This window comes from Falco naumanni, chromosome 6 (genome assembly GCF_017639655.2).
Source record: "Falco naumanni isolate bFalNau1 chromosome 6, bFalNau1.pat, whole genome shotgun sequence".
Classification (NCBI taxonomy): domain Eukaryota; kingdom Metazoa; phylum Chordata; class Aves; order Falconiformes; family Falconidae; genus Falco; species Falco naumanni.
Window position 1 is genome coordinate 66,420,478 of NC_054059.1, and position 27,890 is coordinate 66,448,367.

The 27,890-nt window shown below is 46.7% G+C and overlaps 1 protein-coding gene across 1 annotated transcript in view; it reads left to right on the forward strand.

The window, feature by feature from the left end:
* The first annotated feature begins 246 nt into the window (after positions 1–246).
* Positions 247–27,890, forward strand: part of SCML4 (Scm polycomb group protein like 4) — a 46,190-nt gene continuing 18,546 nt past the window's right edge. The window contains exons 1-4 of the mRNA XM_040597228.1: positions 247–399; positions 8,300–8,429; positions 11,011–11,211; positions 14,191–14,385. Of these exons, the coding sequence (XP_040453162.1) occupies positions 247–399; positions 8,300–8,429; positions 11,011–11,211; positions 14,191–14,385 (679 nt within the window). The remainder of the gene's footprint in view (positions 400–8,299; positions 8,430–11,010; positions 11,212–14,190; positions 14,386–27,890) is intronic.

Genomic DNA, 27,890 nt, shown 5'->3' on the forward strand with positions numbered 1-27,890 from the left:
GCTGTGGTTAGGTGAATCCCACCCAGGAGTGCACATCTGTGGCATATTTCTTGCTCCGTTTTATAACCGATGGCAATAGGAAAATGGCAGCACGAGAAAGCTGCCTTCAGATGAAAAACCTAAACTGAAAAATGAATAAAAAGCTCTGTTTCCCCCTCCTTTTTTTCTCTCCCTTCTGGTGGATCGGCAGCCCCGGGGCAGATGAGCCGCCTGCCGTGCCTGCCGCCCAGCCTGGCCCCCGGGGAGATGCAGTCCCCCAGAGTGGGGAGGAAGCGAGGGCGACCCCCACTCCAGCCGGCGCCCATCAAAATGACTGTTCACAACCTCTACTCAGCACCAGCTGGTGCTTTGCCGGTCGTGAAGATCCCAAAGAAGAGAGGGAGAAAACCCGGGTACAAGGTAGATACGTGATTTTCACACTCCTTCTCCACCTCCTGCTGGTTTTAATACATTTTCTCCTAGAATTTCAGGTGAAATGCAGGAATGGAGGCAAAGCTGCACAAGCGTGGGGCAGAGCAATACAAAAAAAGTAAGAGAAGCCGGTTTGTCTTCTACCTGAGATAGTGAAAAATGGAGGAAATCTATTTTTCTAAAGTTTACAGCTGTTTTAATTTGCGTGTCTGAAAAGAACTTGCCTTGTGCAGTGTTGTGCGAGATGGCTGTGCACCTGCTGGGAAGTGTTTCTCTCTCTTTTGTCACTTTTTTCTTCCTTCTCACTTTTTTTCTTCTTTCTCACTAATGGTGATTAGAAATGAAACAAGAAAGAGAAGGAAAAGGAAAGGAATATAGGCAAGTGGGAATAAAAGGAGGGAATAAAGCTAATTTCCAAAGGAGGAAAAAAAAAAGGACATTTTAGAAAGTAATGAGATTTCTCTTACTGAGGGAAAGGCAGTTTTGAATATTAGTCTGCTCACTTTGGGGGAAAATCATGCCCAGCTCTCAATGTGACCCCGATGAGGAGGCAGGAGTAAAGAAAGCAACCCTTTCTTTGAAAAAACCAAGCGATTTGCCCTTGCTTAAGCACGGTGCCAGCAGGCTGGGGCTCTCCCACTGTGCCCCCCTTGCGCTCAGCACTGGCAGCACCATCATGCCTCAGACCAGGCAAAAATGGGACCGTGATGCTGAGCAGAGGAGAATTTATTTTGGGGAGTGAAAAAGAGCTGCATTGTAGTAAGAGATCTTGTCAGTAGACTGCTCCGTCATCCTCTCCATCTCTGCCTGCAGCCAGCTAGGGGCACCATGCATGTTTGCTGTGCCCGTTCCTTGTTTTTAGTGGGAACGGGTGCAGACATGCAGTCTGTTACAAGGAGGGCAAATTACTGACTGTCAGAAAATAATAGCTGGTTAAGTTCCTGATATCTAAACAGAAAAGAGAGTAACAGAAGCGGTGCATGCACAGGGCCTGCCCCAGCCTTCCCTGGAGAAGGTCTTGGCCCCAGTTGTTGCCCGGCTCTTCCCTGGGTCTCCCTCCGTTCGTGGGAGGCAGCAAGACTCCATGCACAGTGCTGCTGGCTGAGTTCCATGTACAGGGACCAAATGTCTCAGCTCCTCGGGTTTGGGCTTTATCCAGAGCCTGCTACCTTTGTTGTTGCTCTTCCCTTCTTTTTGCCTCCTGCCAGACCTTCTTCTTCCTCCCATCCTCCATCCTCCTTCCTCCCTCCTCTCTCATTTCCAGGCAAGCCCTCCTCACCACATCTCCGCATCCCATTTCCAGAATCCCCTGCTCCTCTGCATCCCCCTGTGCAACACCTACTGCAGTAGACATCAGTACCTCAGCCCTTAATGCCTTCTGCTCATCTTCTGCCTCCTCCTGTGTCTCTCCCTACTTTATCTATACCCCTCTCTGCTATGGGGGCACATTTTGAAGTGTGTTTCAGTGTGTGCTGAAAACAGACCTTGCATAGCTAAGAAACAGTTCCAGCTGCAGTTTCCCATTTCTTCTGAAAAGCCTTAGCTTTGGTAACGTGAATGATACCACAGCCGCAGCCGAGCAGAGCCAAGCTGACAGCAGGCTCAGGTGTCCCTCTTGGGGTTACCACAGAATTCTGTAGCGGTAGTCCAAAATAGAGCTGCTTGTCCAGGCTAAGACTGGGGCAAATGCTGTAGTGTTTTGTAAAATCTGAGATATGGAAATACTTGACTATTTTTCACTTCAGTGCTAGCTTAAAACTCTGGGACAGAGACATCTGAATTGTTTTACTTGAGGTACTTGTTATTACAAGTTTATTATTTATTATATTTATTTCCCTTTATTTATTACAAGTAATAATTTAAATTATTACCAGTAAATCTGGGTCACTTGTAGGCTCTTTAGATCAAAGCCATCCAAGTTTGGGATAATGATTTGGAGATGTGGTGAAATTGAGTCCCTGAGACGATTAAGTGATTTGCCAAATATCACAATGAAGAATTTTGGCAGACCACATCCCTTCTGCCCCTGCTTGTCTTGCAGACCCACATTTCTTACTCCTGCATTCATACTTGATTTGTCATTTGACAAAAAATATTGCTAGGGAGTATGTTCTCTTGCACCTCAAATATACCCACCCACCTGTGAAAAAGCCTTTCACCAACCACCACATATTTGTAAGTAGGAGAAGTGAAAAGGGAGAGTTAAATTTCCTAAAATGCTGCAGTAACATTGTATGTCAGACCTGGGTGGCTGAGCACCTGATTGCTGTTGCCCCCTCTCCTTCTGAAGGGAAACTTTTCCCCCAGCTGGGTGCCACACGTCTCCTTCTGGTCCCTAGGGACTTAGTGGGGAGGCGGTAGCATCCCTCCTTTGGCAGTGAATTTGGGATGGTGTTATTTCTTGGTGAGTGGCAGTGAGTATAAAGGCACCCTTTTATAACTGATGGCTTGAGTTTCTGGAGCTGAAGCACCCGTGGCATCTGGCCTGGCGCTGTTTATTTGCGCTAGAGGATTCATACACCGAAGTGACGTTTTCTGTGAGGTGCTTTTGTACGCTGTGTGCTTAGCTGAAGTGAACCCCTCTCCATCAAAAACGCTTCCCCAGCGCGAGTCAAAGATTACATCTTTTGATAGGGAACTCTAGCTTGATTTAATTAGCTCGCTAATTGTATGACTTTCAGATACCATGAGACTTAAACGCATTTTAAAAAATGACTCCCTGCCCAAATGGCAGACAACCAAATTCTTTATAGCAACCACATAGATGAATCATTACAGAACAGATGAAAAAAACCTTCTGAATTTTTAGAAAACTAGGAATTTACAGTCTAGATTTAAATTTATTTGGCCAAGATGTGAATAATAGGCATTTTTAATCACATGCTTTTTATAGCCAGATGACCCATTGCCTGTTTTCATTAACATCAAAGCAAATACCTATGTCTTCCTAAAATGATATTTTATCACGCTTCACCACCAGGCAAAGTCCTTTTCTTCACCATCCCATTTATTTTTTCACCTTTGGTATAAAATTTCATCTGTTGTTTTTCAAAAAACTGTTTTGCACCTAATGCCAAGCTATTTGCCATAAAATTCTGTATTTTCCCTAAATACAATATTCTTTCTGACTGTTTAAATCTCTAGGGAAAAGTCTATTCTGTCAGCAGCAGGGAGGTTAGTAGGTGGATCAGTTTTATTTCTCTGGCTGTAAGTGAGGGGCAGCCCCAAAGAGCTGCCTTGAAAACCTGCGTGAGGGCAGTCTGTGTTAGCACCGTGGGCAATGCGCGGTGCTGGAGGACATCGGAGCGAGATGCGCACGGGGCAAGGCTGCAGCAAAGACCATCACATCCCTCCCAGCAGGCAGCCAAGCGATGGCCCCATCCGAGCAGCCTGAGGGCAGTTTGTCCCCCGGCCATGCTGCTGCAGCATCTCCTGCTTGGGGAGATGGCCCCAGCCCCGCGGTCAGTGGTTGGCCCGGACCTTGCAAGCTCCTGCCAGGCCGAGTGGGCAGTGAGAGTTGCCCTGTGCAGGGCAGTGTGTGGAGTGACAATTTCCATGACAGGGCACAGGTTCCCCTGCTGCCCTGGGAGCCACTATTAATGATGACAAACAAGCAGTCAGGATTCGGACATGCTAGGACCGAGATTGCACAGACAACCTTAAAGTGCCCTGGTTGTTCACCTGTCCTGTAAAAGTTCACAGGACAAGGATAGTGCCTTGGAGTTGAAGGTTGCATATGCTCCTCTCAGGGAGTGCCTCGTTCACTGCAAAACACTTAGAGGATGCAGGAGGCTGTGTGCAGACTCCCCTGCATCATTTGCTGCGTGGAAGAAAGGTATTGCATGACACAAGAAGAAAAGATGGGGAAGACCTTGGATTGTGTTTTGCCTTTGCCAGCACAGCACTGACCCCTCTTTGCCCCTGGTGACTGAGCTAAGCCCTGACTTGCCTCGTGCTGAGCCTCCTCACCGGCAGCCAAATGCACAAAGAGCGCGGGGTGCAGCCAAGGACCCCAAAACATGTACTCGGAAGCTCTGTGCTTCCCTGGTGCAAGTTTAATGGCACCTTTCTGCCCAGCTATTGGAAACCTACACAGCAGGAACAGGCTGGCCCAGGCACTCACCTTGGTGCACATCTGTATGCACATCTGCAGAGGCAGGAGGTCGTTTTCTCTCCAGCAGCAAAAGCTGTTGTGGCCAGGAGATGCCTCTGCCCTCCTGGCTGGAAGGACACAAGCCCATGGGGACATGGTGAACCCCAGCCTTTTCTAGCAAATTTTTTGTCAGGACAAGGGATAACCAGTACAGGAGAACTAGGAGCCATAAAGATGAGGACCTACGATCCAAGTCGTTTAAGAAAAGTATAGGGAAAGTTTGCACCATGATTCATCTTGTTTCTTTCCTGTCCATTTTATTATACAAGCTGGCAGAGAACTTGTTCATTATTGGAAAAAAAAAAGTTATCCGGGAAATGTTCTTCCCCTCTTTCACATTTTTTTTTTTTTTGGTGCGGGATGACGGAAATACCACCTAGATGAGTCCTGACTGTTCTGAAGAGGTGTGCAGGTTGTAACAGAAACTCCAGAACTCAACAGGGTCCTCCCTGCCTCGGCCACTGCATACTCACACAAGCCCCTAGCTGGCATCAATGGCACAAAAGCCCGTGCTTTCTCTGCATCTAAAGCACTGTGACTTTGGTGAAGTAGACACATTTATTTCCTACCCTAAATCCCTGATCAGCTTTGTCTGATCTCTTTTCCATGGTAGAAGATCCATAAGAGTGGAGGGATTGGTTGTACATCTTGTTTTAAAGCAACCATTGCCTTTTACATCTCATGCTGTGCATAATAAAACCTATGACAGTTGATATTCAAAAGTTGATTCAAATGCCTTACCGTGAGGATTTCCCAAAGTGCTCTGACAGGCTTCCTGTCTCTTTTTTTCTCTTTCTCTTTCCTTCACTGCTTTTTTTCACTTTCATGCATATGTACTCTCTACTGCCAAGCTCTCAGTCAGCTGGTTGATTGGGTTGGCTTTTTGATAGAGAAGAATCAGTCCAAGAAAAGACATCTTTAAATGAAATACTTTCAGATTTACACTTGGCAATATTCAGGGACTACTCAGGGTTTCAGTGCCAGGGAGGTATTTAAGCCATGTTTGCTAGTGTACCGTCTCTTGTAATCAGGCATTGTTTTATTTTGATCTAATGAAGGCACATCCTCTGCTACCCCTAATAAAATGGCATTTATCTGTATCCAGAGGCTGTAGAGCACATACCGTTGCTATTAAGTTTGCAGTAAACTGTTTGCTAAAAGGGCAAACTGCCAAGAAGGGGCTTCCAAGCTACAGGGTTTACACAAGTCTTGCCCTCTCTTTAATTGCTCTTGAACACAAGTCTGCCTGGGCCTCCAAGACCCAGGGAACAGGTGGAGAAAGAGGTCTGCTGGGCACTGTCCCACCTCCGCTGGGCTGGTGGTGCTGCTGGGGCAGCACACACTCAGATGGTGCACGAGGCTCAAGGGCTGGAGAGGGTACTTGTGCGCCCGTGTTTGGGGCCACAGGGCTGTGAGCCAGTAAGGATGTTAAGGAGCCAACATGCAAGCGAAACAAGTTATTAGGTGTGCTGTTTCCAAAATAGTGTCTATATAGATGTGTGCATGTGTGAGTGCATATATTTATTTTTATGTATATGTATATATAAATATATATACAAGTATACAGGTACATCTCTATACAAATGTATATACTTTTATATTGGTGTATATACTATGCACAAACACACATGTATATATGCATTTATTATATATGCATATACGTGTATGATCAAAAGCAAGCCTGGAAGCCCAGCATAGGGGGTCTCCAAAGTTTCATAGTGCCAAGCCACTTAATCATAGAAAAGTGAGTCATTGACGTGTTGCTAAAGAAAATAACAAATCATGCTTGTTCTCACCTTCCTACATGGGATAACTCCCAAACTGGATGAGTACCTTGATTTTTGAAACCCTGTTTTCCTCCCATTTATTTTAATTGCTTAGAAAACAAATCAACAGCACTTTTCTGTTCTTTTCTGATCCCAATCTGAAGGCAAGACAACCCACAAAAACAGGACAACACAGGCACGTGAGGGCTGCTGGCACTAGCCAGAGGCCAGCTCATGGTCCCCAGTACCCTATGGCCGCCATACAGCAGGAGGTCAAATCCATAGTTTTTCTTAGATTCACTTACTGAACTTTTTTGCCCTTGTTTAGGCTAAATCCAAAGGGATTTAGCCTGCCCCAGGGGACAGAAGGCAGTGACACGATGTGGAGGTGGTGCCTGGCACTTCTGAGGCAGGTGGAATACCGTCTCTGCCCAGACGCTGAGCAGTGCCCTGCAGGGGATGGTGCCTGGGTGATGGAGATAGCTTTTGTTTCTGTCTGAGCTTATTGGGCACATCTTTCCACAGGAACTTCTCTGAGGGAAACTCTAGGTTGCATAAAGGAACCAGTTCAGGAAGGGCCTGGTGGAGGTCCGACAGGCAAAAATTTCACCCATCTCGACAAAGATGGCCTTTTTGTTTGTTTTGATGGGTACCATCCCAGCACAGGCTGCTGTGCTACTGAAAGCAAAGGAGACCCTGAATTCTTTCTTAGTGAAGCCCTTGCTGGGATAAACCAGTAACTGGGGAATGACCCAAACTCCCACAGATGTAATGATAGACAACCCACTTGGATGGTACCTAGCCTGATAGCCTTCCCTCTCCCCCAGCTTTCTGTTTTTAGTTACACTGAAACAGTGACCATTATTCCACAGTTGTAATCATAGTCATGCACAACATGAATATTTATCCAAAATGACTTCTGCTCTTCACTGGGACTTGCTCAAGGTTTTTTTCTTAGTAGGTAGTGGTCTGGCTTTATTTCTACCTAAAATATGCTTTGTACATTATTTCCAGCTTGGATTTAAGCTCTGAGAGAAGCAATATTCTGCTAATTTAATAGGGCTAAAAATTCCTTTTCATTCTTATGCTTGTTACTTATAGCATTTTTACATTTGGCCACTGAAAACCAGCCACAACAAAAATATCACCTGCCAGAAGAACAGCTCGGTGTAGTATATGTAAATATACAAACCAGCCAGCTGCATGCTTGGCTTTCTGCTTTCTCCCGGCTTCCCTTCATAGCAAAAGGAAAAGCAAGAGTGGTACCTTCAGGTCACATCCATCAAGTCAGCTCTTTATAATTGTGAGGACCTGATCATCACCTGACTGGTGAGATGTTGCCAGGTACTGGCAGCATAAAGATGTAGTGATATTGCACCGTAAATTCCCATCGTGTTTCACTTCTCCAAGCCAGGCTGCAGGTCATGAAGATTACTGGGTGCAACAGTGCAGCAGTTTGTATTTACTACCTGGTAATAACACACTACAGACCATGGTCTGAACTTATTTACATGGGTGTCAGCCCAAAGTAGCCTCTTGGTGCCACTGGATTTACACAAGATTTACACCTCTGTAACCAAGAGCAGAATTTGGCCCTAAATTATGATGTAGCTAAAGACCCCATTTTTCTGAGTTGCAGAGAATTGTTTACACCCACATGAAATGGGTCGTAAAATGCCATTGCACTGATTTGTTAGAGTGTTAGAACCAATTTGCTCAGGTGTAAATAACTACCCGGTGGGTGGCATAATATTTGCATCCCATAACTTAAGGTGTTGCTGTCTGCTGCAAATCAGTCAGGCTTCAGGCTCCAGTATCCCACCGGGAGCAGAACGGACGCTCCTGGCCTGGAGAAAGTGATGCAATAGCAGATTGCTAATGAGTGGGAGTTCATGGGGCGTGACATACATGGAATAAAATTGGAATATCTTGTGTGTACTTTCATTACCCAACTGGTTATTTTTTGCAGCTGAAATCTCGTGTCCTGATGACTCCCTTAGCAATCTCTCCGCCGAGAAGCACACCGGAGCCAGATATTAGTTCCATCCCCCAGGATGCAGCTACGATACCCAGCTCGGCCACGCCACAGGCTCTCACAGGTACCCAGCCTCAAGTGCTCCTTGGCCAAGGGGTGAGCAGGAACCATGGGCTGCCAGCCGGAGGCTGTGCTTTCCAGAACAGGTGGAGCTCATGAAAATGGGATGTTTGCAGATTAGACTGGCGGCCAGTGAAAAAGAACAGACATGTCCTGCAAGAATATATTTTGACTGCCATGCGTCAAGTTTAGTGGAGACTGCAGATCCATTCTTCTTGAAATGCAGACATCAGCATCCCATGAACGCTACCATTTTATACCGAACACTCACCCCACCAAATGGGTTGCAATGACCAGACTAAACCCCGGTGTGAACATGAAGCATCTGTTACAGCTTTGGGGAGAAGGATGGAGGAGCCATGTTCTGACTGTAGGCAGGGTTACCAGGACATAAACCCTAGTGCCTTATCACAGCAGCAGACCTGGTTATTTCTGACTGTAGCCAGGGAAAGCACAACCTGATTCTTTTTTTGCTTCTATTACCAGAAGTACCATAGGTCAATGCTTTTAAATTGATGTAAATGAGAAGAAAATCAACAAGATGGTTGATTTACCCTGAGATTTCAGCAGAGAAATGGATTAGATAACATTAGAATCTAAACACAACACATAAATCCCATTATTTCTTAGCTGGGATGCTCAGAGAGGAAGTTTTCCATCTGCTCTGGTAGCAGAATGATACTAAATGTAGTGACGATGACGATAATAATATATTTTATTCTCATTTATCCCTCCACATTTGAAGACTGCAAGGCACATGGCAAACATTAGCCAAGTGGTGTTTCATAGTGCTGCCCTGCGTGGTGCGCCTGGTGCCACTTTTGGAGGGGGACAGGGTGGCACAGTCCACCAGCCCCACTAGATCACCGGTGTGGCTGCAGAGGCAGAGGCTCCATGGGGCATTTCAGGCTCTGTGGATGTGATGCCTGTACCTCCATCTGCCCACCCCATGCCACCAACACCTTTTCTCCAACCACCTTCCCAACGGTGTGTGTAGGCTCCCACCAGAGCAAGGTCTGCAGGAGGTGGAGGCAGGCTCAAGCCAACCTTTACCTCTCTGTCTGCACCAAAAGGACTATAGGGGCCCTTGCTCCCCAGCGAGGGACCTAGCATGCTGCCTGCAGGCTTCGGGGTCCCTTCTGCAGCTGAGCCCTGGGCAAAACCGGTGGCTTGTCACAGCAGAAGCCACATCCTGCAGATTCGGTGAGGTTTGGCATGGTGGCGTGCCAGGCAAGCTGCACCCTGACAGTCGTGTCCCTCCCCCCCCCCCCCCCCCCCCCCCCCAGGCAATTCATGCATGCTGCTGCTGTCTTTCCATTATCCCTTTGTTTGTTTGGTGCTTACAAAGTGTAAAGTGCTATGTAATGATAAGTATGATTGCTATTATCCTCCTGTTTACCCAGGATATACTGCTTGAGCCTCGTCTGCTGTTCAGTGAGAGATGGGGTAGCAGAGTGTGCTGTTGACAGTCACACTAGATTTTCATTACGGTGATGCAAACTGTAAATTATTTCCAACTTTACACAGCTGTCATCATGTCCTCCACTCTGCTTGATGGGTTTTTTTTGTCACATATCTGATTTCTGTCAGAGGATAATGTTATATTGTTTGAGAGATGACAGCTCGAGCACACTCAGCCAGCTATTATAATATGTCTCACTTTAGCCTGACTTTAGGCTGTGTCTCAGTCGCCCTTAGTTACCACAGTATTATCTCTGCTTCCTCCAAGACACAGTTCCAAGCTTAAAATAAGCTCATGCTAGTGAGAGGGGAACACTGATTTTTTGGCTACTGCCAGCAAGCCTGGTAGCACGTAGAAAATGTGCCTTTGCAGGTGATGCCGTATGAAAGGAGGCATCCAGGGCTTGGCTGCGGAGAGCCGGGGACATCCCTTTCAGAGCCCGGTTGTGCAGATGTGGTCCCAAATGGGGATTTAGCACTGCACATGATGTACAGTCTCCCTCGAGGTGATGCTGTTTGCAGAGCGCTGGGGTGGACATGGAGGGTCAGGAAGCTTCCAAAGACCACAGTGTCTGCCACGGCGCTGTGCAGCTCAGGGCAGCATAACCCTCCAGAAATTACAGCTGCATAAAGATCAGAAGTAGCAAGGATCCAAAGTCTCCCAAAACCCATCTCAGAGCAGCGCTTCTTAGAGGGCCTCTCGGTGAGCCGGTCTAAAAACACAGAAAAACCCCAAACAAACCCCAAACACACCTCAGGCTGGAGTTTACCTGTTGCTGTAAGGTCACCCTGGCTAGTCACTGTCCTGCACTCCTTGGGCGTTTTTTCTGGTCACCAGCTGTACGGACAAGGCAGTCTGCAAGAGAGCAGCCCCCAGGCACATACATACAGGAGATACAGGAGCTGCTTTGGTTGCATGTGGCTTATCCTCACCTGAGCAAGACTCAGCTCACCTCACTTAGGCAAGGGGTGATCAGTGCAGGGAAGCCTGGCTGTGCAAATGGCAGCAATCCACCAGTGAGTGTAAGAGCTTGTGAAAGAAATAGAAATGTATAAAGCTAGCGTTTGCTAGGATGCTCTCAGGGCCATTTTGTAATAACCTTGTTGGGATTTTGTGCCTACAGTCTGCATTTATGTCAACAAACAAGCGAAGGTGGGGCCATACCTTGACAGAAAAAAAGTGCAGCAGCTCCCGGAGCACTTCGGTCCCGAGAGGCCGGCCGCAGCGCTGCAGCAGGCTGTGCAGGCATGCATCGACTGCGCGCTCCAGCAAAAGGCAGTCTTCTCACTCATCAAGCAGGGCTATGGAGGCGAGATGGTGTCAGGTAAAGCATTTTTGTAAGGGGTGGCTGGCCACTTGGGAAGTGCTTGGAATCTTAACCTGATCCCCAGTTCTGACTGTCCGAGCTGCCCCGTTCACATCAGTGGGCTGGCAACCAGCTTTGAGCATCACTTGCACCTTTGTGAAATGAGCAGCTGCAGGAATTGCCTCAGTGTCCGATGAAAGTATATCGGTAAAGTGGTGATTCAGGGGAGGAACAGGGCTAGCTCCAGAGCCCTACGTTTACCACTCTTCGAAAGTGCTGAGGCCAGGCCTGTGAGCTGAGTCTTTCAGTTGGCCAGACAAGGACGAGCAGCATTGCGAGCCCTCTCCATGCCTCACGTTGCCGACACATGTTGCTCTAAAGGAAAACTCACACAGAGTTCAGCTGCTGGTGTGTCTTCCGCATGCAGTTCATAAGCCAAATCTGTTCTCAGCTGTAAGAATTGCAAAAGTCCTGTGGCAATTCCCCATATGGCAGGACTACACAAATATATCAGAGGAATTGGAGATCACAGGGAACCTCCCAGGAGCTCCTCATCTTCCCACAGTGACACTTCTCGCTGTATCTTGATGAGTCTCCCATGCCCCACGCTGAATCCCCTGGTCTGGCTCTCAGACTGAACACGAACTTTTCTTTTAATCACAGCAAGACTTTTGTGTCACAACATTGTTTTTCCACATGGTGATGCAGTGGGAATGAAACAATGATGGGAATACAGGAACAACACTCTCCAATGAGCTGTCGGGGATGAGTCAGGCATGAACACGAAGCCAAGGACCACAAGTCCAATCAGTTTTGCAGGAACAACAGCAGCTCAGCTGTGCCATTGGGATGCTCTTGTGTGGGAGCCCAGGCTCTGGCCCTCTGTGCAGCATATAAATCCTGCTTCTTCCCTCTCCTCTAGTTCTCTCTTATCACAGGTGTGCCTTCCCTAGGGGACATCTAAGAATGATCCAGATTTGTTCACAGAAATACAAGACTGAAGCAATTTAGTGCAAAACTTCATTTTTGCCTAGTTCTGTCCTGCATATATGATTTTAATTACAAGCAGGAAAGTCACATTGTGCCCCAAGCCTGCCAGACCCCTTGGTTTCAGTTCCTCTGAGCTGGCTCAGCTTCAGCTACCTGAGCTAAAAGCACCTGGTCAACATTGTTCCCAGCTTCATGCCTCTTCTAATCAGTGAGGAGGCGTGAATGGCCTCATAGTCATAGCGTAGCTCTGAGATTGCAGCTCACTCCCAGCCCAGCAGCAGCACAGACAGACTTCGTCATGGGCTTTACAATCTTCCCATGGCTTGGCTTACAGATGCCCAAATGGCTGTGGAGCAGGATCTCTTACAGCAGCTCAGGCCAGCAGGAAATCTCTGAAGCTATCCCAAAGATTATAACCCTAACAATGTGATTTATACTCACTAATAGCGACTGGAGGCTGTAGGACTGGAAAAAAACTTCTGGGTGGTGGAGTTCAGGCAGCCATATTATGTAGTCCTCCCTGCAAACCTGTTGACACCTGAATGTGTCCTGCTACAATTGATCTTGGTGGGTCTGTTGTGACCCCTCCACCTCTTATGGCTGGGACCTATGCATTTTTTCATTCTTGGCTGAATATATTCCCTGACATCTTTGTTCAGGAGTTTAATGCTCTGCTCTCATCTTTGAGTTCAATCTTTGATGTATTTCTAGAGGGCAGTCCTCATTCTGCTAGGCCAAAATACTTTCTGAAACTATATTTCAGTATATTCAGAAGGGAAATTTCTTTTAGTTCGTCTCTGCATTGTGAGGAAGATCGCTGGATTGGTGAAAGTGCAAGTGTCTTCCCACAGCCCCGTGTAGCAGAGGTGGTGATGGCTGCAGTGCCACAGGGAAACTTTCTGTTCCCTGAACATCACTGTGGCCTGGCTGTGCACCTCTGCAAATGCGAATTCACCCTTCTCAAGCCTGGATGACCAGAATGGTGTCCACCAGTCCAGCTCAGACTTTACCAGGACTTTATGTAGTGGAATTGACACTCCTTTGTCCCCCATAGAAATGCTTTGTTCAATACCTCCTTGAAATACATCTTTTTCATCACCATGTCACCTTGGTGGCTTATGGGCATCTGGTGAGCCTGTCGCATAATTTCTCCTCCCATCAGTTCATATTGAGCCTCCTCAAAAACCTGTGGATTGCTGCGTACTTTCTAGTATTTTTCCACCCATTTTTATTATTGCAGAGCTCAAGATCAGCCAGTCCTTTCTGTGCAGTCTCCCAGTCCTCTTCTCTGTTAATAATGCCTCCTAACTTACAGCATCAACAAAATCTTTGTGCCAGCATGGACCACTGCCAGTTCCTCTCCAGTGCTTGGGGTCTCCTGCCAGCAGAGCTTGTTGCCATCTCCTGCCCCACCTTTCACACACAATAATTGCCAGTTCAACAAAGTTTACTCATATTTCACTGAATTCCAGATAGACCGCAACTGTCAGCCCTCCCTTGCCAATAAATGCAACAAAATCAGTAAATAAAGGCCCATGATGAAGCTAGTAGCTGTCTCATCAGTACAACCCTGGTACCTTTTATTCATTCACAGCCATGTCTTTAATTCTTGTCTCCCCATTATCTTTTAAAACCTTGGGTATTGCTGAAGTCAGCCTAATAGCCAGCCCATCATTGGCAGATCACTTTCTTTCCCCTTCCTTAGACCAGGGTATCATAATTTCCTCCTTCCAATCATACAATACAGTTTTCAGTTGGATGCATGTATTAGAAATCCTTGCACTGCTGGCCATGCCAATAGGCACCTTTCAGAGCTCCAGGGCGAAGGTGATCTGGGTCACACAAACAGCTCTTTAAGCTCCTCCAGTTTATTTTCTGCTTCAGGTGGAGTAATTATGTAAAATATTTTAAGACATACAAATACTTGTGTGAAATCTTTTCCCCTGCTGTCATTCCTCCTCCTGCTGTGCATCCTCAGGTATTGAATTGCTCCTGCTTGCTTTCCAGTTTCAGCTTCGTTTGAGGGGAAGCAGCATCTCCTGAGCCTGCTGGTAGTGAACAGCATCGGGTATGTCCTGCGTTTCCTGAAGAAGCTCTGTCGCAGCCTCTTATGTGACAATCTCTTCAGCAACCAGCCTTTCCAGCAGTACGATGCCGTGTCAGAAAGCCCAGAGGTGTATGAAAACAGACGGATGGAGGCAGGTAGGCTGCTTGATCAGCTTGGGATAAAGATTTAACAGGGCTGAAGAAATGCCTGTCTTTTTTTGGTCCTGTATTGTATATGCTAGAGAACCGCAGGTCTGTGTGGGACCTTTCCAGAGGGAGTCAGCAGGCTGATTTGCAATATTTTTCCCAGTGGCTACAGAGGAGGCTTTCAGGTGAGAATCATTGTGTTGAGGAGGCCCAGCACAGACAGGGATATTTTTTTTTTCAATTATTACCTACCTTTTTATTTCTTTTATCTCTTTTCCTAAGGCAACAAGGCTCATAGGATCCCATTGTCCTTGTTTCTGTCAGTTGTAACTTTGGGTCTTATCAAGAATAGGGGTAGAAGCCTCGAAGGGATTAGGTTCCTCCAAGCTTCAGGCAGGTGGGGAGGTAGAGGGGAAATTTCTCTCTCCATCCAGCTCAACCACCATATTAGACACTACAGGTTCCCCACTGACTACCAAGCCTCCTCTGCTTGCAGACCTGCTGCAGAGCATTGCCTGTCCCTGCTCCCCAGACCCCTCTCCTCAGGCACTGCCTTAGTCCATTGCCTGCAACAAGAGGTGGGCGACCGGGTGAGCATGTGGACCACAGCCCACACTTTGGTGTCACTGCAGCATGAATCACCGCTGTAACGGCTAAGCTCTGACCTGGCACTGTCTCAGCACTTTGTTGCGTGTGTGCTTCCCCACTTGCATGCCGCTTGTTTTAAGGGTCATCTGCAAAGCAGCATGGTCTGCCTTCACTCAAGGGGACCTCTTACCGGGTGAGGGGAGAGAGCCACCCACAGAATGAAGTTTTGGGTCAGTGCCATTAGCATAAATCTAAAGTAACATTATTAGCTGTAGCACACTCAGCCTGGATCCCGATCTGTCACCTCTGTCCATGAGTGTAAACCTAAATATGAGTTGTGACTGCTAAGGGGCTTGCTTTGCTACTTGTGGGAGTGTTTCTCCTAGCTTAAAATGCCTGTAGCCACCAGTAAGGTCCCTGCCTCAGTGCTTGACTGTGTGGGGCGAAGCCTGGAGGGGCTGTGGCATGGGGCAGATGCACCCAAGGAGTGGTCCAGAGAGGCGCGTGCCCTGAGCAGCACCAGGCTCCCAGGCGGATGGCATGCCTGGTCTTCCTTCTTGTCCCCACTCCAGTGCAGCCCCCATGGAGCTGGACTATGCCTGCAGCCCCCATCTGCAATCAGAGGTCAGAAAGCTGCCCTGGGGCCCTACTGTGGACAGCACAAAAGTTAGTTTACAGAAAACCGACATTGCCAAGTTATGGCCCTGAACCTCTGCTTCACCTGCAGGCTTCCTCCTGACTTAAATTATTTTTCCTTCTCTTTTATTAACAACGCTGTGGGTCTTCGGGGAGCACATTGTCTCTCATGCATTCAGTTTAATGGCAGATATATGCTGGCAGCTGAAAGAAAGGTGTTTTAGTGTCCACAATTATGATCCATGCATTGCTTGTTTTCCAGAAAGACCCTAAGTGTATGCTTTGCCCACCAAAGCTGAGAGTGGGCTGTGCACAAAGTGCAGAATTTGTTTTATCGTGCAAAGAAATCCAGCTGCCACTCTTACACATAGGGGAGGATCAGCGGGAGCCCAGATTGAAAAGCAGCATTATTTTTTCCTCTGGACTAGGACATTTGCAGCAACCTGAATGTTTCTGAGAGGTCAGGGGATTTCTGTAGCACTGAGTGAATGCAGCCCAGGAGGCCTTGCATTTGCATTTTAATTTGCATGTACATTTGCATTTTCCTTTGCATGGCAAGGCTGTATGTGATGGAAGGCAACTCCACAACTGGAGTTTTTACAGTGGCTGTTACACTCTGAGCATCTCCCTCCCTATGTAATTTCAATGCAGATGTCCCTGACACCATTGCCACGAGCTCGGAGACATGGCTGTAGGGAAGGCTGCTGTTCTCTGGGTCTCCCACTGCTGAAGCAGGGGGCGGGGGGGGGCAGGCAATTAACAGCCCCCTGGAGGCAGCATGGGCTTGGCAGTATTGGTCAGGGCTAGCGTTGGCCTGGGCTCTGCTCCCTGCTGCCTGAGGGAAGAGGCAGTGAGTCCTGGGGCTTTTATATCTCCATCACCAGCAGCACTATGGTACAGTGGAGAATGTGAGCTTTGAATAGCTGAGTGTAGCAGTTATACATGTGGTTAGAACTCTTCCAGCTTGATCACCTGGGGTCTGATAACCACTGGCCTGATAGGTGAAGAGCCGTAGGGTGGGTCAGCATTTGGGTGAGATTTGGTGTGATACCCTGTTGAAGTGAGGATGCGGGAGTCCAACAGTGAGGGAGGCTGTGATGAGCAGTGCCATTTCCAGAGTGGGCAGGTTCTCAGGTGGCTGTCTGAGCTGGCAGCCCCAAAGGAGGACTCTCCTTCTACCAAAGATTAACAGAAATAGAGTGAGACAGGGTTTGAGGACACTTTCAGCACTCCTCTAACCACCGACCTGGTGTACTAAATCTGGTGAACCTGCGTTGCTCTGCTGAAGCCTGTCCATGGGCCTGGGGGTGGCTGGGGGACAGTTCAGCAGCTTCACCAGCTAACCTGCTGTCTGTGCCGCTGTGGGCCCCAGGATGCAGGCTGGAGAGCTGGGGGCTGGTTTCAGTGCAGCCATGTAGTTTGGAAAACCCACCTACAAGATTACTGCTTGGCCCCAGAGCACACATGGAGGCATGGAAGGAGAAATTAACTCTGACACGTAAAGTCCTTGAAATGGAGAATTTTGGAAAGGGGAAAAGCTGCCTCTTCCCCACGGCAGCTTGTGCCCAGCTCAGGGCTCTCTGTCTGTGGTTGTGTGGCAGAGGAACTGGAGTGATGGTCTCAGCCGGAGTCAGGCAGGTACATAATATTCTTGTTCATCATGTCAGGCTGTATTAAAGAGCTCTGCTGGCATCAGTGGAATAACTCCAGTTTTAGGCACTGGGGCTTAAGCCACTGAGTTTATGTTTAATACTGCATTGCCTAAATCTCCTTCCATCTCCCTGGGAGCCAGTGTTTCTCTGCAGCAAGGCCAGCACAGAGGGGACCTCTGCCACACAGAACAGAGGTGGGGTTTCCCTGTGGTGGCAATAATGAGGATAGTAGGAGCTCTTCTCTCAGACAGGTCTATGAGAGCGCCTGTTGGGATAGAGCTTGCACGGAAGGAGCAGGACCATAATAAAGCACTGCAGGAAGCCATGCAAAGCAGCCACATTTTTCATTGTTTCTGTTCTCCAGCTTGTAATCGAGATGCTCTTTCTTTTAAAATCATGCGTGTTTCAGCCCCTATGTACCAATGAATTGAATACATGTATTGACTTTGGTGTAGTTACTCTTGATTTACACTGACAGAAGTGAGAGCAGAAGCCAACATCGTGTCCAGTCATATTAATCCACTTACACCACACAGGAGTCACCTTTCAACCTTGCCCCAAAGCACATGCCCCTAAGCCATTATTCACCTGTGCTCACAGTAAACTGCCAGATGCTAATGGCTGCATACAGGCCAGGTGGGATTTGTTGATATATGCATATATCACTTACAACAATGTTTTACATGTCTGAGAAGTATGCGCTCAGCCGTCTGTACCCAGCACCAGCCTCTGCAATGATCCTGGCTGGCTGTGCATTGCCCTCCCTGCTCCTGAGCCCCTGTGCTCTGCCTGCCCTGCCAGCGCCTCTTACACCAGCACTCAGCAGCCCCACACATGGGGCAAGGGTCCCCCTCCAGACCTCTCCCAACATCAGTGGCTTCACTGCCTGGTCTTGGCACTTCTGGGAACATACTCCATGGCCCTTGCTCAGCTGTGAGGGGACTTTCTGACCTATAGGAGCAATTTGTGGGAAGCAGCTGTGGGGATGACTCCCAGGACTTCATCCAAGAAGTTCCCTACCCAGCTTCAGATCTGCATTACAGCAAATCCTGAGATGTTACCCATCCCCACAGCACTGGGGTTCAAAGCACCTCTGGACGTGCACCCCAGAATTTTCCATGACAGTGGTACTGCAGTTTGAACTAAAATGATGGGATGATCTGGGTGACCTCTGCAGAAAATTCTGTGAAGTGTGCCAGGGGCTACATGGATGAGAAGCCAACAGATCCTGTGAAGTGCTTCCATCCACACCCTCTGTGTTCAGCTTTCATTATGCTTCACTATGCTAAGCTCATGGAGGCTTAGATGTGAGCATGGGAAAAGGACATTTCTGGAACACCTACATACTGCTGACATGCACCTATGCTATGTTAGACTGTTATTTTTTCAGAAGAAAACGTTTGCTATGAAACTTGCCAGCATGATAGTGGGCGCAGAAATCAAAGTAATTTATCTTATGAGGGAAACATCAAACTTGATAATCATCTTCTTATTTTCCCTTTCAGGCAATTCTTTCCTTGCTCTTTCTGTCTTGAATCTTGGGTTTGGGTCATTTTGTGGTGTTCGATGATTTCTGTGCTCCATGCAGAAAAGCACGGCTGCATGTATCAGCAACAAATCTTTCTTTATGCAAGGACTCCCGTGACCACCTTGTATCCTTGTCCTCATTGTGGGTGGGGGGAAGACAGGAAGGTCTGTAAATAAGGTCCCCAGCCTTTCTCCTTTCACCATGGACAAAGCAAATTTGTATGCATAGATACCATACAGTGTACCCTACCACTGTCCATAGGAGAACAGCATCTCTTTTTCTGGCAGTGGCTGGACGTAGGGTCCCATATGGAGCAGAAGCACAGCAGAAGGTAGAGGTATCCTATGCTACATCAATGCCTCTATATATAGGAAGATGGGCTCTTCCTATCTACAAGCACTTGAAAAGCTGGTATGAGAAGTACCATAGCAATGCACTATGAGAGTGTGACTAGCAGGCAAGACACTAGGCTGGGAGCTGGATTTTGTCAGAGACTTTCCCACTGATATTGTGGCCACATCACCCTTCCCTGCTGTGCCTTTTTTTGAGCACCTGTCCAAGGAGGGCTATAATTCTTGCCACCGCGTGCAAAGCACCTTTAAAACAGCTAGGAAAAAAAAGAATAACATGATAGAAAACCACATATTATTACAATCAATATTTTCTGTTCCAAGCACCAAATAAACAGCAGCTCAGAAATTTCAAGCCCTAAGAGGGCAGGAAAAATGTTGTCTTTCCTCTTTCTAGTACCGTGGCAAGTTTAATCTTGTCTTGTTGCATGCTATGAGAAACAGCGCTCCTGGCTTCTCAGCACACTCAGAATAAATGGCTTTTATGGCTATCAATAGCTTTGGTTCTCTTCAGCATTTAATTATCTGCAAAGGCCATTTATTGCCTCATATATTCCTCTACCATGAACATTATCCTTTAGACAATAAATAAAATATTAAGGTCACTCTTTAAAGAGGGAGCAGAGGAACTGCACAAGCCATCCAGCCACAGCGAAGTCATAAGAAGTTTGTCTGGTCTTTGGGGCATTTGAATTGATGGCAGAGCCTGAAGTAGAGCAGAGAAAGGATGGGATAGTTGCATTCCTTTCTTCCTTCCTCCTTCCTTCCTTCCTTTGCATGAGTCTGTGCATCCATCAGCAGGCTGGCCACTAGGGACCACACCAGTGAGGTCTCCTGCCTGCAGCTGGAGTGCTATCCCCAGGACTGGCTTCCTGAAATGAGGCGTCCAGGGTGGTAACTGTGGCAGAGCAGAAAAAGGTAACTGCAGCTGGAGTTGCGTGTTGTCATCCAGAAACCTGGGGAGAGGCAGGAAAAGTTTAGGATGGTACAAAAGGTAGGAAGTAAAAGCAGGAGGGTGAGAGAAAGGAGACCAAAGGCAATGCTCATGTGGAGGGGTTTCACAAGGCTGCTAGTAGAGGCTTTAGCATTCGGGCCCTTTAAACCCAGACCGGGAGAAACTAACGAAACGTGTACTAAGGGGCAAATCCTGGCAGGAGGAAAAATAAGAGATGGATGGGAAAGATGAAAGTCACTTGAATTTGCCTGAACTGGCTAAATTGCCCCTTCTGACTGTGTGACTAGTTTGCTAACCCCCAAATGAAGAAAGAGTCCCTTTCTGTTCCTTTAAGTTGATGAAATCGTATCTCCTTGTGGATGCCAAGCCCTGAAACTATAGGCAGACATCCCTCCAGCAGTCAGCTCAAGGGAAGTCCTCCTTCCCACCTTCTGCTGGGTTGTTTTACCTTCATGGCCTTGAGGGGTGCAAGAAAATCCATCCTTTTTGAAAAGCTACCCTCCAGGGGGGTAGGCACCCCGCTCCCCGTAGTGGCTGAGGAGGAGCCAGAAGAGCCTTTTGCCCTTCAGCCCAGGATGTGCTCAGAGCCACGGCAGAGGCACTGTGCTGGAGTTTGCCTGGGCTGCAGCCATGGAGGCTAGAAGAGAGAGCTAAGCTATGAAACTGAGCGTAAAGAAGGGAAAAAAGATGCTTTATTTCTCCATATCAAAGGGTACATGTAAGGAATGTGGATGAAATGATTGACATAAATGCTTGAAGCATGATGGATGAGATCATATTGACTACAGAAAAAAATACCCTGGCTATAAGCATTCAATTCAAACTTCACATGAGTAGTCACGTGGAGGAAGCACGGACGTTCTTTTAGGGACTTGGCCAGGTAAATCCTGTGATTGTAACTCTGTTTTAACTTTTAACTTTGTTTTAGCTGGTTAAGACTTTTCCACAGAGCTATATGATTCCTTCAGGAGATGTCTGAAGTTAGGAGTCTGGGCTTTGATTTTAAATAGCTTAAAGTTGAAACAGGATTTTCCATTCCTAAACTTTTTAAGTATTGATATAAATACCTGTGATCTAGTATACCCCTATTTCAAGCAGTCAGATCAGCAGGCCACAGGCCAGAACTGATGATGAAAAACCTACCCCCATCCAAGTGCCGTATGGATTAGCCAGCATGACCCACCAGATTTTTCATAGATGCAAGGGGAGAAAAAGATGATCCCCAGGTTCCTTGCCTTGTGCTGGTTCAAGCCACGTTAGGTAACATCGCTTGGGAGCGGCAGGCGATGTATCGGTGTAAGTTCTGATAGCTTGTGAAACCCATGGGCAATTAGATGTGTAGCTCCTTGCTGCTGGGTTGCTGTCGCAGCCAGGGTAACAGAAAGATCGGTTTTGGCAGGGTTGTAAGACTTAGCAAGGCCAGCCATTACGAAGTAAACGACAAAACAAGAAATGTTTTGGAAGAGAGATGAATACTTGCTCAAGTTTTGTGAATGTGGATGAGAGGGCCTTTGCTTCTGGGACTGCCTGGTGAGTTACACCCATGGCAGCGCCTGGGCTTGCACCTCCATGGGAGGAAGCAGAGCCAGCTGGGAGGGGGGAAGGGGAGCCTTGTGTTTAAGCTGTTCCCATTCGACAGGTTTCAAAGCTGATGCAGAATTTTTTTCAGGGGACGTTACTGTTTTTTGCTTCAATGCTCTTCAGTTTTTCAGCTGAGTTTTTCTCCTCCCCCATGTTGCTATCTTTTTTAGTCTTTTAGTTTAAAAGGTGAAAAGGCTCCCCCTCCTTTATCTGTCTTTATTTACCTTCTGTTTCTCTCTATCCTTTTCCAATTCACTACAAAACAAACGGAAACCCACACACAACGGCACTTCCAGTTCCATGGAAATAAAACATTCTTTTTTTTTTTTTTTTTTAAAGTCTTGGCCTCTGTTTAATCAACAGTGCTCCCCAGCTCCTTAGGATTTATTTGTTTGTGGTAATTATATGGAGTACATCAAAGTGCCTTTTGGAAAGTAGTATCACACAGCATCTGCCTGAAGAACATTCATCTGTTGGCAAAATGAGTGCAGAGCAGGAGATTTAAGCAATTAAGAGAGTAACAGAAACAAACTGTTGGCAGCGATGTGCGGTTTGGTGTTGGTGCCGGGATGGTGCTGGCCATGGGCAGCAATTAGAAAGGTAAGGGTGCAAGGCAAGGAGCTGCACCACCAGCAGCTGGGCAAGAGAAATATGTCCCCACCTCTCACTGAAAATAAGCTGCAGGTCGAGGTTTGGGGAACCGGGTACTTTATGGTGGGTTTCTTCATGGAAGAAGCAAGGTTACAGAAGTAATTTAAACAAAAAGGTGGCAGTGGCTTGCTTAGATTTAGCAGAGAAGCCAAAGTTAAGGAAAATGTAGCGAGGCTGGGGGTGAGTCCTGGGATGGTGTTCCGCAGCAAGCCCAGCTTCCCAGGGACACGGCACACTGGTGTGAAGGGAAACTGGCTCTCTGGGATCGTGGGGAGAGGAAAGAAAAAAAATCCCTCCAAGAAAGGGGAATTGGTGAGCTCCTAGCTGCTGGGACTGAGATTGGCCAGTGACATCAGAAGCAGTAGCTGAGAAGGCAGGAAAAGAAAGGATTTGTAAAGGGGAACTAAGGGCCCAGCTATGTTGTATTTATATGGCAGAAGAACCCCCAGAGGAAACAGAAAGTTCAGCTGAGCTGGAGCACTGGGCAGGTAGAAATGAACCAAAGACATTATAGATGACCTTATACCTACATATAAACACATGTACAGGCTCATGCTTTATATGTACTCTGCCTAATTTCTGGATGAGATCATCAGTTATTAATGGGCAAACACAGCTTATTTTCCAATTACTGCACTTTGCTCTAGACATCTCACTTCTTGTGTCTCAAATTACTTGTTTTTCAAACAAAAAATTGCTGTTAAATATTTTAAGCCAGTACTAAGCAATATAATTCAGGGAGATTCATCATGGCTGTAGCAGAACAGCAACACAATATGTTCTTCCGCTGCAGAGAATCCCAGTCTATGACACCTTGAAATCCTCAAATAACAGAGTAATTTTTAACTGGTCTATTCTATATACAGCTTTTTGTGACTTATATCAATGCTGATTTATAAGCATATGGAATGCATTATAAACTACCTGGACAGAAAAGCCCCTCTAGGTACTGCTAGAAGCTGGAGACAGAAAAGATCGATCACAGCCTCTCCTGTCTCTCTCTGCTAGTGCAGAACTATTGCTGTGCTAAGACACAAAACTATACAACCCCAATAAATCTCCTTTTCATGTACACTTTGGTGTAACATAAAGGCAAAGAAGAAAGGAAGAGGATGGTGGAGCAGGTCTGAAATTAGGAGGAAGAGACCGAAGGACGACTTTGTCTAAAGGCCAGATCCCTATGTCATTGAAATCCCTTTGCCTTCACTCAGGGGTATGCAGTGCCTAAACAATTTGCCTATTCTGTAAAACAGGACTAAAACCTCCCCATTGCAACACAAGACGTTTACTCAATCATCTCCAAGCACTTAAAAAAAATCTCGATAGGTTATTTATACAGACGAGCACCTTTTATTATTAAATCTAATATATTTGTCAGCAGCTAGCTTGTGAATTTACTCTACCTTTTTACTCAGTTTGGGCAATAAAACTGTGTTAATCTGTTCCCAGCTGGTTTCATTCCCTGGTTCTACTGCATTAAACACAATGTGGCTGTTGTCTGGGCTGCAAACACTCAAGGGAAATCGTTTAAATAATGAAAAAAAATTGCCTGTGCTGAAGTCCTTGTAATCAGGACAACACTGGATTTCAGAAAATTATCTAAAAAATTTGGATTCTTGATGTTAACTGACTGGCAGCTTCTCCTTGGGGGATTCAGCATTTCAGTTACAGCAAAGTATTTTTTAGCAGCTAGGACACAGCAAGATGATACATGGTGCAGTAAAGTCTCCAGACTAAACCCGGGAGAATTCACTGCAGGTTTTATCTCCACAGTGTGACCATGGTTTCAGTGTTCATAATATCTACATTCACAACTGGATGAGGCTTATTTACATTTTCCTGTTCTGACTGAGTAGTACACCCCCTTTTTCTTCCCATGGATGCAATTGTGTGTTCCTGTAAGCCATGCAGAAGTTATCCCATAGACCAAAGAACGCAGTCATGACAGCTCTGAACCGCTGTCAGCAGATGCCCTGGGCTGCCTGCTTGCTCACTGCCTCTCTGCAGCAGCCTCAGGGATGCTGTGGCTCCCTGGGGACACATCTCCATGCCACTCTGCCTTGGTGAGCAGCAAATGCTGCCATGAACCAGATGTCACTCCCTGTAATGTTTTCGTCATCCAGCCAAACCATGGCAGCCACAGGCTGGTGTGGAAAAGGTTCAGTCCTTGCCCACCTGTGCAGGGTGCAGATGCGTACACCAGAGGGTGGTGTTAATATGATGTAGAAATGCCTGCTAAGGGGTGACATCATATTTTCATTGTGCTGCATGTCTGGATGGGCAATGGTCCTAAAAGGAATGGGCCGGTGCTGTAATCCCAGAGTAAATCACAGCAGGCAAAGCTGGAAAGTCTTAATCCATCATAGGAAGCTCTTATCTTTAGGTAGATGCATGCAGGCTCAAGCTACAAGGAAGATAAGGTCCATGGTCCATTTCTGTTTGGCAGACAGAGAAAAAGTTATTTTTTAATCTTTTAAGAGCTGATGTTAAAACAGAAGATAGCAGCTCAGAACCAAGCAAGACCTTTCACATCTTAAATACTGTTTAGATTTCTGCTTTCTCCCCCTCCAGTTTACTCTAGATCAAACTGGTGATTAAACTCACCTGAACTATTTCCTTCTGCATTTCTGCATTTGTTTTTTGTGTTTCCCCACTTGCATTTTTCCTCCCATGAAGGCTGAGATGCAGGGTTTCTAAACTCCACAGCTGCTTAAAACTGTCCCCTCCCACTCCCTCCCAGACAGGGCAAACGCCTGGATGCGGGGACCTGGAGCCAAGCTGAGGAACTATAAAACACAAGGGAAGATAAAACTGTACGAGCAGTCTTTCAATAGGATTTCGACACTGTGGCTGGCTCCTCTCAGAATGACTGGGAGATGAAAAAGGCTGGCCCTGGCTGGGGAGAGGAGAGGTCTGAGGAAGCTATGATATCATGCCACTTAAAATATGGAGTTCACATTTGGTCAACCCATTATAGAAAATTTATGGTAGCACTTAAAAAGGTACAGGGAAGGGTCAGAGGGCAAAGTCATCACTAAATGATATAAGGAATAGGAGATGACAGAAAAAAGAAAGAGTGGAACAGAGAAAGAGAAAGAAAAGAAAGAAAGAAAGAAAGAGAAAGAAAGAAAGAAAGAAAGAAAGAAGGAAAGAACGGAAGGAAGGAAGGAAGGAAGGAAGGAAGAAAGGAAGAAAGAAAGGAAGAAAGAAAGAAAGAAAGAAAAATCTGTATTGACTGTGACAAAAAGAAATTAATGGGGAATTTAATTAGAGCAAATACAAATGATTGAGCATTGCAGGTGGTGGAGTAAAAGGTTATGAAATTACATGGAAGTATTGGCCTAGAAGGAAGGGCAGTTGTCTCAGGAAGCTAGTGGTGTGTAAAAGAGGACCTCACTCCCTGGTTTGGGGATCAGTGTGCAGTGTGCTCAGATGTAGGGGTGCATGTTTCCATCAGTGCCCCATGCAACCTTCACCTGGAGGCAGCCACTCCATGGCTGTGCAGGACAAGCCATGTTGACTGGATATGGGGACCCTGGTCCCAGTTCACTGCCCTGACCCTGGGCTCTGCTGTCCAAGCAACAACGTGGGGACAAACCCAGAGAAAGCCATGGGGGTATCAGGAAAGGGAAAGCTGGATGAATGAAAGTGTGAGATGGATGGAAGGGGAACAGCCTGCGATAGAAATGGCTATGCAGGTCAGCAATGCAGGAGGAGGGAAACCAGGAGACAGGAAAATAGCTGGCAAAACGGAAAGGGTGATTCTGCTGGTGTGGTAAAGCAGCATTACAGCAAGGTTGGGATGGTGGGAATATGATGGAAGGAGCAGTAGGAAGAGATGATGGTGAAGAACAAGGGGAGGAGCAAGTAGGTTGTATAAGGGAAGGGACCCTGGAACAGGTAAAGGGAGAGAGGGATCTAACGTGAGAAATTATGTGGGGGTACCAGCAGGTGGGAAAAGCAGCACAAGATGTGTTTGGCCTGGGAGGAGAGGAGGCAGACTAGAGTGTCTTTGGAGTGCAGAAAGAGCTTTTACTTATAGGATAGATTTTAGCAGAATGTTTGTGTTTTTTTTAAGATAAAGAAGAAAAAATGAGGGATTAGATCTGCTGAGGAAAACGTCAGCTAAGGATCATCTTTCCTGGGTGTATGTTCTCCTTAATTTCCTGCTTAACTTAAAATTGATTTTCATTTGCTTTCCTAATGCATAATCAGAGGCAACCTTTTTTGGTCTTTCTGGAGTGTCTCTATTCCCAGATGCTACCAAAGGTCCACTGTATGTGTTCTGCATCACACATGCAGTATACTTCAATGTGGCACACGGTAGTGGCACAGATATCACTAAGGCAAAGGACTTTTTACAGAGGTGAGAGAAAAACAAGCGTTTTTTTTTTCATCCTAATGGAGAACTGGGGTCCAGAGATGATGAATAACCAGACTAAGGTTACTCCAGAGGTCTCCAGCAGAGCTGCGATGAACTGCAGGTTCTCATGCTGTTTTAACTCTCAACTGACCCATCTTCAGGAATTTGGCTAGGAACCATACAAGCTGCTACTTTAAAGAAACTCATCTAAAGAAATGCACGTTTTTAAATTAGGAAAGCAGTTGTTTTTTTCCTTCCTCCCTTTGCTGCATTTTAAGGTGTGCTGGATGTAACAGCCTTGGACTTTTCAATCCAGTTGCCTGTGGACCATTCATGAAAAGGAAAACTATGCCAAGACAGCTTGAGCATCTCAGGATGGTGAACAGTTGTTACGGAGACTACTGTGCTCAAAGCAAAGGCTTGAAGCAGCTTTCTCATAAATCCTGCTTTAAAACATTGTGTACTAATTTCTCACTAGTGTGTGCCCTTCTGCTGACTACCTAGAAAATAAAATACAGAAGTGCGACAGAATGCAGAAGGGCTAAGCTACAGATTTATGAAACTGTTGCATTTTAAACCTCAATAGAGAGTTATATTTTCTTCTATTGTCTTAGAAAACATGTTTTCCCCTAATTGGCCGAAGTGGGATTAGTAGCTGTGAAAGCCGTACACTTTACAAGGCCTTCTGGGAGCTTACAAAATGCAGATATTTTCATACATGTCATTGATGGAGCCCCAACTGATGCAGCTTCTCTGTGATACAAACTAAACAAGGAGCTGGAGAAATATCAACACAACGAGCTTCCACAGCCTTTTATAGTTTTTGGACAGTGGAGCCCATCCATCCTGCTGCCTCCTGTGCCACTGTGGGGGGGCCCTGGACCCCTTACATGAGCCCTTGCCACAGTCATCCCCCACCCTCTGTGGCTGCTTCTTGGAGTGGCAATGTCAGTCATAGAATCAGAGGACAATTCAGGTGTGAAGGGACCCTAGGAGGGATCTGGCCCAAGCCCGTGCCCAAAGCAGGGTCAGCTATGGGGTCAGAACAGGTTGCTCAGGGCTTTGTCCAGCTGGGTCTGGAAAAACTCCAGTGCCAGAGCCTGTATGGTCTCTCCCGGCAGCCTCTGCCACCGCCCCACTGCCCTCATGGGGAACTGATTCCTCCTTGTCTCCAGTCTGAAGTTTTCATTTTAGTTTTTGCCTGTTGTGT